At 42.2% G+C, this 10,867-nt stretch overlaps 1 protein-coding gene across 1 annotated transcript; it reads left to right on the forward strand.

The window, feature by feature from the left end:
- Window positions 1-49: 49 nt before the first annotated feature.
- On the forward strand, window positions 50-10,007 carry MSANTD3 (Myb/SANT DNA binding domain containing 3; the record flags this gene model as incomplete). The annotated part of the gene is made up of 2 exons (XM_079706892.1): window positions 50-467; window positions 9,346-10,007. 2 exons carry the CDS (start codon window positions 50-52, stop codon window positions 9,753-9,755), a joined length of 828 nt encoding a protein of 275 aa, XP_079563018.1. The 3' UTR covers window positions 9,756-10,007.
- Between the last annotated feature and the right edge of the window lie 860 nt (window positions 10,008-10,867).

A 10,867-nucleotide genomic window follows, 5' to 3' on the forward strand; every position in this document is an offset into this window, starting at 1 on the left:
AAACTTCCTGTTCCAGGATAGCTAACAGCCAGGAGAAACGTAGTGGAAAATGCAAAACAACGAAATCATAAAACCTGCCAAATACTTCTCAGAATTGGAAAAGAGCATCCTGCTGGCTTTAGTAGAAAAGTACAAGTATGTGCTGGAGTGTAAGAAAAGCGACGCGCGAACTATTGCCCTCAAGCAGCGTACCTGGCAGGCGCTCGCCCATGAATACAACTCGCAGCCCAGCGTGTCACTGCGGGATTTCAAACAGCTGAAGAAGTGCTGGGAGAACATCAAGGCTCGGACCAAAAAGATTATGGCCCATGAAAGGAGAGAGAAAGTGAAACGGAGCGTCAGCCCCCTTCTGAGCACCCACGTCCTGGGGAAGGAGAAGATCGCCAACATGCTGCCCGAGCAGCTGTACTTCCTGCAGAGCCCTCCCGAGGAGGAGCCCGAGTACCATGCTGATGCCGCCACCCAAGGTATCGGTGCCTGACACCCGCTTGCATGTTGTCCTTGGGTACCTGTTTGACGTTGCGATTTTCAAGTCCTTCATTTTGAGGGAATTTAGAAAAAAGAAACTTTCATATCAAACTTGACTTTCTCAATACAAAATTTCCCAATTAGATAGGACAGTCGAGTCGTACATAAAAACAGAGGCTCTTATCTCGTGTCTCTCTTAGAGAGATCTCACTTATCTCTGTTATTACTTAAGAAGGAAAAATAAGGGGCTACATTAATATAGTTATTAATGAAGTATCTTAGTTGCTTATCTCAATCTATCTCAAATATATTAAAGAGAACTGGAGGATTTATATTCATTCACACTATCGTATTTTTTTTCAAAAAATAGTTTTTGAGGACCTATTATGTGCAAAGCTCTGCATTAAGTTACTCAAAATGCCACATTAAGAAAGTGAACTATTTCACACTTAGGAAAAGTACAGAGACTAATATAGCAAACACCCATTTAGCAGTCACCCAGATTAAAAACCAGCATTTCTACCCATTATAATATTGTGATCTATAGTTTTGGTTTGTGCACTCTAGGAAACTTGAGAAATAATGGAAAAAAATCATTTTAGTTTTAATATACTTCCACTGAAAAGAGAAAAATGTCATACATAATTCTTGGGGAGGGAAAAGAATGTCATATAATCAAGGCTGTAGCGATAGTGTGTCATGGCTTTAAAAAGTTGGAATTAAGGGGCTTATTGAAATGTCTCCAGGCAAAGGCAGGGTGAGGATGCATATAGATAAATTGCCAATAATTCCTGCCTCTTTTAAGATAGGAATGACAAGTTTATATAAAGATTGATTGCAGTTTGCAGAAAATATACTTGAAGCAGAGGTAGATTTCTGGGAAGGCCAGAGGGCTGTTCATAAGGTGCTCCAAGGACCCAGGAAGCAAGCATTTGCCTAGGAAAATCCGATTCTTGGCTTGCAGGATGAGAAATTCACTTATTAGCATCCCCAGAGTAAATTGAGCTCTGAGGGACTGGTTAAGTAAAAGTCACAAGAAATTGTCTAAAACCAAGAATGTTATCCATATAGAGTGGAAAAGATAATAACCAAGTGAACAGAATACATGGTTTTGATTAGCACTTTTTTTTTTTCCCGTCGGCAGATCATCCTGGGAAGCTAAATTATGATCAAATGTTTGTCTTCTGATCATTTGGCCAAGGTTAAGTCTAGGGAGCCAGTTGGGCAACCATAGTGGTGAATGTCAAGAAACTCATGTATTGTTTCTCAGGGTAGGAACCCTGTGTCTGAGTTTTGATTCTTGAGCTCCCCAGCCAGGGCAGCTCCCAGAAGAGAGTGTTGATATGGACACTGCCAGCTCTCTCTCCTTGTTGCTGCTTCTGTGGTGGAGGGGGCCCGCTGCTAATTGCGTGTCCTTGCTTTGGAGATGTTTATAGATTCAGCCTGTTCCTCTCCATTATGCTGGCCTTGGAGCGATTGTGTGTCTGTGAGGCAGTGAAAGGAATGGTGCTGGGGGAGGGAGGGAGGTGAATCAGCAGGGCTGCTTTTCAAATTGCTCATATTCCCTGGGAGATGTTGCCGAGGAAGATGCTGGTGTGGACTGCATGCAGTTTACTTCGCAAATCTGTGATCTGGATGATTGTATATTGATTTCATAAACTTATTTTAACGGTACAGTCTTATTTCCCCATTTTCAAGTTCTAGGGTAGGATCTAGAAAGTCCATTCCACAGATTTTTTTCTCTTGCTTTTAGGAGGAAAGAATGTAGTTCATTTACTCATAAAAACAATTTCTAAATTTCCAGCAAGAAAGCAATAAATATGGATTCTCAGTGTCCTTCCTGTAGTGACATCTGCTAGAGACTCACTTGTAAAAGAGATTTATTTTAAATTGGATGTTTGTACATATATATGACACATGAGACTTCTCTTTGTTGGTGATTATTAAAGTACAGCCATATGCTGCCTGGTTCCTGTTTCCAGGTCAAATCTGGAGGGCGGTGGAGAACATGCTGCTTTGTCAGTTGGGAAATGTGTCCAAAGTATCTGTAAACTCTAGTAGTTAAAGTACTGGAACGCTTTCCATACATTTAAACAGCTTTGAGGTTACCTCACTCATTTTGCATTTCAACTTAGTTTTAAGAAAGAAAAAGAAAGCTGGAATTGTTAATCATCTCTTCTGGGTCTTTCTGGGGAAGAGGTTGAAAACCTGCTATATGTAGGGTTATGGCTCACATTCCACTGTGTGTATTTTGACACATGGACTCTGTGTGTGTGTGTGTGTGTGTGTGTGTGTGTGTGTTCAGTTATTATCTCTACTAACTTTGTCTCTACTATCTCTCTGTCTCTACTGTGCTGTCCAGTACAGTAACCACAAGCCACATGGGGCTGGTAAGCACTTGAAATGTGGGGAGACTGAATTGAGATGTGCTATAAATGTACACACTATATCTCAAAGATTTAGTACCAAAAAAGAATGTATCAATAAAATATCTTAGTAATAACGTTTATGTTGATTAAATGTTGAAATGATAATACTTTAGATATATTGGATCAAAAATATATTACTAAAATTAATTTTACCGCTTTTTACTTCCTTAATGTGCCTATGAGAAAAATTTTTAATTACATATGTATCTCATATTATATTTCTATCGGCCAGCTCTGTCCAAACACCTCACAGAGTGCCTGTGACAGAATTAGGTGCTGAAAGATTTGTCGGAACTTGTTAAACAGGAAGGAGCCTCGCAGATTCCACTAGAGGCCTCCCTCCAACTGTTTCTTGTGTGAGATGGCTTCAGCTGTGTCATCTTTTTTTTTTTAAATTCAGATTCTTCAATAATCTACTGTTCTATGCCCTTAAGGCTATTAGACCTTAAGGTGTCCGGGTCTGGTTATGTCCCAGTGATAACAGAGGGCCTGTTGCATGATGTATGCCAAATACACAGTAAAATCCAGACATTCCAAGTGCTTCCTCATTTGAACCTATTTGGCGTCTCTCGTTTGTAACAGGGGTTTGATTTTCCCAGTAATGAATGACTTAAAATAAGGTGCTTAAAAATTCCACACTGAGTCTCAAGATAGTGAACAAACACTATTTTAAAATGCCCTCTGAGCCTCAGTTTCCCCTTCTGTAAAACGAAGGAGTTGGGTTTGAGTTAGTTTTGCAGACCATACCACGGATGAGTGAACTAGATTTGCTGTCACAATCCCCAGCAGTGAGGAAGTGAGGGGAACCCGGCTGCAAATGTGGATGTGAGAGTGGGGTGGAGGGTTGAGCCAGGGCAGCAAATGGCTGGAAAACTGGCCTTCGAGAGGTCAATGTCAGCTTTGAACTTTCAAGCCTCAAAAGTATGACTTTGTCTTTTGATCTGATGATTTGGTCTAATATGATTCTCTCATTCCAGTGTATGTACTCACTGTAGATTTATGTACAGAACTAAATAACCCATTTATTCGTGTATAAACCATAATAAAACCAGTCAGATATTTCCCCTCACCAGCAGATCTTGCATTGGAAAAGGAAAACAAATATACAAATTTCAGCAACCTCAGAAATTTCATTAAACCTGCATAGAGGCATAGTTTATTTTAGAGTTCAATTATACATTCAAGGAATCAGTTCCTATCATAAAGACAACTACCGTAGTGTCTGTGTCATGCAAAATTATCCCCATTTATTGTGGTTCAACTGCAGACTCTACTGCCTCTGGTGATGGCACTCAGCAAGTTCTTTTCACAAATAACACCCTTCAGGATGGCCCCTTCCTGTTTTATACAGCATTTTCTCCGAACTTGTGGCCAAAGTAATTCAAAAGCAAGCTAACGACAAACAGGGACTCCTGAGGCCAGTGGTACTAAACTCACAGGCCAGAAGGGGACCCTGTGACCTCTCCAGGAGCTGCCCATTCATAAGCTGACAAAATGTAACCTCTAAATACAAAATTCCAATTATCAAAAACAGCTGTGTCATCTTGATCACCATCCCCTGCATGCATATGCTTAGCTTTGTCAATGACTTGCTTGAAATGTACATCTGTAGTTGAACACAGTAGTCTTAAAATTTTTTTTTTTTTTTTTTTTCTGTACGCGGGCCTCTCACTGTTGCGGCTTCTCCCGTCACGGAGCACAGGCTCCGGACGCTCAGGCCCAGCGGCCATGGCTCACGGGCCCAGCCGCTCCGCGGCACGTGGGATCCTCCCGGACCGGGGCACGAACCCGTGTCCCCTGCATCGGCAGGCGGACTCTCAACCACTGCGCCACCAGGGAAGCCCAGTAGTCTTAAAATTTAACACTTAGGAATGTATTTGTAAAAAACCAGTGTTTTTCCCTTTAAATATATTAAAACAATTTATACCCTGTAGATTTATGATCTGTGATAATTTGCCTTTGACACTTATCTTCCATTATCTTTGGGGAAGAGGTTTGCAGAACAAACTAAGGTAGCCAACAAAATTTGCTAGGGGTGGTCGGGAGGGAAGGATGGCCAAATGTCAAATACACTTAGGAAAACTAAGCTTTCAGTAGTACTCAAATATCTTGAGAGAACTTACACTTAATTCATATGCTATTATTTCTCTATTATAAAGCTATAATCCAGTAACACAGACATAGGTATGCAAAGCTATATTAAATAATGCAAACATTTCTTAATAATTTCCATTATTATCACTGTTTAGACCAATCCTATTCTTTTGGGGTGGGAACTCCAGTAGAGGGGACTGACTTATATTTCCAGTCACGGCACACTAGCATCATTGGTCTGGAAAAGCCCTTTTTTTGTGTGTTACTTACACATTTATTACTTTTTTATCCCCATTCACCACTTTCATTCTTTTCTTCTGCACCTTAATCATTCTAAGGTGCTTGTGTATTCTCTCACGTGTTCTTGAAAGCATGCGTTGGTGTTGTGTGTGCCTATATTTTAAATTTACATGGATTAAAAATTGTGCAGTAGATACCTTCCTTTTCCTTTTGCTGCTTTTCACTTAGAATGTTTTAAATATCTATTCCCATTGCAGTGTGTAAGTCTAATTTGTTTCTTTTAGTTGATGGATAATATTCCGTAGTATGCATCCCCCACATCTTATTTATCCGTGTTCCCAGTCCGTCCTGTTTCCTTTGTTCTGCTAAGAAGAGCTGAGCTTTGGCCTGTACACAGTTTCCTTCCCATCCTGTTACTGCCTTAGTAGGTTTTCCCTATGAGCTTAAACGTACTCAAATTGCCCAAGTGGAAGAATACCCCCTTGACTGTGTTCTCTGCTCCCAGGAAAGCTTTCAGGCCTTCCTGTCCATTTTGCACAAGATTGAATTGTTTTCTACTTCAGGTGGCTTTGTTTTACCTGGGAGAGATATTACATGGTATGTGTTTGCAGTAGGTTGCCATGCCCAGGATAATCTTTCTCTAATTAAGAGGAGATTCTCCCCATCTGAACACTAGCTTCCATTCATTGGAGCTAATATTTGTGTGAAAGTTAATTACTCCATTGAACTTCTCTAGTTTTAAGCCCCACCTTCTGCCAGAGCCTTAAGAGGCCTGGCTTTTTAAATTTAAAATGCGTTTGTTAGCACACATTTAAACTAAAAAAATTAGTTTTAAAGTAGAGTCATTTCTCTGCTCCTGGACATAAACATGCTGTCTTCATTTTCACAACTCTAGAGAGAAATTTGGAGATCAGAATTTAGGATATACACCCATATTCTTAATAATAGATGGCTTTGTAGTTGATACAACTTGGAGATTGCCTTTTAAGACACACAAGTGATCAGCTGAGCAAGTGACACAGTGAGAGGCCAGGTGTTGTAGTAGCTGAGCTTGGATTTTGGAGTTGTGCAGACCTGGACTGGAGTCCTGGTTCTTTGAACTAGCCAAATGACTTTAGATGTTGTGTTTGGTTTTCTATACTAATACCTCCCTCAGAGGGTTACTGTAAGGATTAAATGAGGTAATGCTGCAAAGCACTAGCCTAATGCCTGGTTAGCTACTCAGAAAATGGTAGCTGCTGTCTTCATCGTCATCACCATCACCATCATCAAAAGGCTCCTAAAGGGCCTCCCTGGTGGCGCAGTGGTTGAGAGTCCGCCTGCCGATGCAGGGGATACGGGTTCGTGCCCCGGTCTGGGAGGATCCCATATGCCGCGGAGCGGCTGGGCCCGTGAGCCATGGCTGCTGAGCCTGCGCATCCGGAGCCTGTGCTCCGCAACGGGAGAGGCCACAACAGTGAGAGGCCCGCGTACCACAAAAAAAAAAAAAAAAAAAGGCTCCTAAAGCCAAGAATTACTGAGATAAAAATGAGCATTTGGAAATTGGGAGAGATGAGTAGCATTATCAGGGCATGAACTTTAAAGGCTCAGAGGAGTATTCAGAACTATCCTCTGGAATGAAATCAAAGAGAAAAGAGGGGCTTCCCTGGTGGCGCAGTGGTTGAGAGTCCACCTGCCGATGCAGGGGACACGGGTTCGTGCCCCGGTCTGGGAAGATCCCACATGCCGCGGAGCGGCTGGGCCCATGAGCCATGGCCGCTGAGCCTGCGCGTCCGGAGCCTGTGCTCCACAACGGGAGAGGCCACAACAGTGAGAGGCCCGCGTAATGCAAAAAAAAAAAAAAAAAAAAGAGAGAGAGAGAAAAGAGGCTAAAGGTACCAAAAAACGTCTAATGTGTCCAGTCTTCTTTGAAGAAGTTTCAGATCTGAGACTAGAAAGGAAACGGATGAGGTAATCCTCTTTGCATCTGATCCCATCTGAGGAATCCTGTTCTCCGTGCCAAGCCTTTCCTGTTCCTTTGTCCTGTGCCTCAGCTCTCCACTGAGAACACTGTTCTTTCTACACAGTTGTGCTGTGTTGAGAGGGATGTGACCTACTGCAGCCAATTCATCCTGCGCACGTTTCTTATATGCCTAGCAGTGTGTCAGGCCCTGTTCTGGGTCCTCCAGGAGGATGAACTAGAGGCAGTCTCTGTCTTCAAAGTAATCAGAGACCTGAAGGGGAGTTAGTTAAGCCGCCAGTTTTAACAAGTGCTCTGCCAGAGGTAGGCTTAGGAACCAGTGGGAGCGTGAAGGAAGGACATCTAATTGAGGCTGTAGCCGCTGGATTTGGGAAGGATTCCTAGGGAGACATTTTCATTATCTCTGGATGACAGAGAAGTCCTTTTAACCTTCTCTTTCAAAAGTAAGGTTTTTACCTTTTCTTTTATCTTAATTAGGGACTAGTTATGGTTGTTACCTAACCCCTTGGAGTGAAATAATCTAAATAAACAGTAGCCATTTCCCTTTTATTAACAGACCATTATGAGTTAGGTTTCCCCCAGTAGCCATTAACATTCCCAGCATCCCATCTTCTGGAATAATGGAGTGGATGTAATAATGTAATCAACTCTGTTAATAAATTGATATTATTTTTCTTCAAGGAGAGGATTCTCATTATTGGAAATATAAAGCTTCCCAAGAAGGCATTGGAGTCACAGCTAGAAGACTCCATGGGTTAGTGGGGTTAGTGGTTTCCTTATTGAAACTTCCTAATTGATACTTGTATCATTGCCCAATAAAAATACTAGTGCAAACATGGCACCACCAAATGTGGCATCCTTTTATATCCATAAGCTCTTTTCCCCTTTTGTTCAAAGCTTCAGCCCATAAATATTCACTAGGCATCCACTAGGTACCAAGCAAAATAATTGGTGCCCAAGGATAAAAGAAATGATTAAGGCATGGTCCCCAAATAATACTAGAATGTGTTAAGTGCTGTAACAGAAGAGTATGTACAGAGAAAGGAGAGGGCTGAGGTTTCACAGCAAGTGGCATTGATCCTGAATGAAGTAGGGGTTAGGAGGGAGGTTGAAAGGGGAAACTGGAGTAAGAGTGTGTGTTTGAGTAAGGGAGTGGGGACAAATAGTGAGCCCAACTTTAGCTGAAGGAGCAGTGAGACAGAATTATGGGAAAAAATAAAGATTGTGGTAGGATTGGAGGGTACACGGTATTTTGAAGAGTAAGGCAAGGAAGATAAAGGAAGTCGGAACCAGGTTATGAGGGTTACTTAGGGTGGATTGAAAACAGAGCCAAAGATAGGAACCCCAGGGGAGCATTTAAGTGTGAGTCCTGACAGGAGACTTAAAGAGCAATCAGAGAGGAGCCTGTAGAAAACTTAGGAGAGAGCAATGGTTCAGAAACTAATAGAGGAAAGAAATGTCAAGAAGGATTGTCAAGTGCTAGGGAGAAGTTACATGCGAGGGACGTTGGAAAGTGTCTTTGGGATCTGAATATTGACCCCCAGATGGCAGTGCTAGAGGCAACAGCCAGATGTAGGAGACTGAAGAGAAGTCTGAGGAAGTTAAGCCAGGGAGTGTAGGCTCATCTTTCAAGGAAGCACCTTTGTTAAGATGGCTATCCTGGGTAAGGGTTAAGACCTGTGACCAGGACCCACAGCAAAGGTGCCCTTATGGAGACTGAACTTCAGTGTTCGTGGCTGAATGAGAATCGGAGAGGGAGATAGACTGAGGGAGAACGTAATCTGAAAACCCACTGCTGGCCTCATACTGTGGTCTTCTGCTCACTGGGAGTCGTGCACATGTCATGTCAGGATTTATATCCACATAACCAGGTCTCCAGTTCTTGATAAGCACAGTCTCTGACCACTGTTCCCGTAGTTCGAAGTGCCAGAAATGACATAATGAAACCCTTTATCATTACTTCTTCAGGGAAAATTGCTCTCGATTTATGGGTTTTTGAGAAGTCAGGTGGGGCAGGGGTACCTGTGAACATGCAGACCAGAGCAGATGCTACTTCAGATCATCCTGTCGTGGGGGACCCTGTCATTTGAAATAGGATTGATTTACTCTCTGCCTGTAAAATCTTTGAACATGTTTTCTGCTACTGTTTTTCAGAATCATTTGCTGTTTCAAATAGAGAACTGTGCGATGATGAGAAAGAGTTCATACATTTCCCAGTATGTGAGGGGACCTCTCAACCTGAACCCTCGTGTTCAGCTGTCAGAATAACAGCCAATAAAAACTACAGGAGCAAAACCTCTCAGGAAGGTGCTTTAAAAAAGATGCATGAGGAAGAACACCATCAACAAATGTCCATCTTACAACTGCAGCTGATACAGATGAATGAGGTGCATGTGGCCAAAATCCAGCAGCTAGAGCGAGAGTGTGAGATGGCAGAGGAGGAACACAGGATAAAAATGGAAGTTCTCAATAAAAAGAAGATGTATTGGGAAAGAAAACTGCAAACTTTTACCAAGGAATGGCCTGTTTCCTCATTTAACCGGCCCTTTCCCAATTCACCCTAAGACGGTGGGGTGTGGCTCCCTTGTAATTAATCTGTGTTGGCAAAGAAGGTCTGGAACACGAACTTGCGGTCGGTAGCCTGTCACAGGGCTACAACTAGGAAGATGAGAGTGGTAGTAGTCACTTATTTAAGAATACATTCAGGTAAACAGCTGCACCCTATGTACCCCTGAAGTGGCAAAGAAGCTCTTCGAGTCTTCTGAAAATTATCACTATGAGTGCTATCATTCTGAATGTAATGTCTCTTAATTAGAATTCATACAAGAACCATGTGTGAGTGTTGTTGTTGTATTTTTTTAATCAGATGCAAGTGTGACTATAAAGGAGTGTGGCTGGGTTTTGTGGGGTTTTTTTTTTTTTTTTTTTAAATAGACGTCAGACCTTGTCTATCCAAATGAATGCCCTCCCATTGAAAGTGGCTGTCCTGGGAGGACACACGTTTCTCCAGTGGTGATGCTGTTGCTCAGAATTTGCTAGAGGTCTTTCGGAGCCTCCACAAGAGCTCCAGCACACTTTTCATTTTTTCAGTGTCATCTTTGGAGTGTGGATTTTCTGTTTTTAAACAGCCTAACATAATGCAAGGCTGTTTTCTAATGTGGCTCATAGGCTGCCTTTTTTAAGGCCTTCCTTTCCCCAAAGAGGAGTTCCAGATAATGTCTCCAGCAGGTGTAGCTTTGTTGGAACGAAGGATGTGACTACTTTGAGGGAGAAACGTTCGTTTAGAGCTCTGCATTCTGTCATGCTTGTTTTATTAAAAGACAAGACTTGTGATTTTATAGTCACACTGTGTATGTTTTTTAAAGGTGCTGCCCGCCCCCACTGTGCTACAGTTTTTGCCTTCCTGCTGTAGTTTCCTCCCGACTTTGTACTACTGAGTAAATGGTTGCCCTTGTTTTTAATCTTTAGCCACCTAAGGCAAGGCCCTTCCCTCGCCATGCTCCTGGTGCTAGCTAATAGTGATGCTACATAGTCTGCATAGTATGCAGTTAGTATTGAGCTTTTTCAGAATCCATTACCAATATATTTGGAAATGTGGATTGATAAATGGATATTTTGACTGAGCTGTGAGGTAACTTCTCCTGTAGCCTAGTGTGAAAAACAGCCTTGGGAGTTG

The sequence above is a fragment of the Hyperoodon ampullatus genome (assembly GCF_949752795.1).
Source record: "Hyperoodon ampullatus genome assembly, chromosome: 6".
Lineage (NCBI taxonomy): Eukaryota > Metazoa > Chordata > Mammalia > Artiodactyla > Ziphiidae > Hyperoodon > Hyperoodon ampullatus.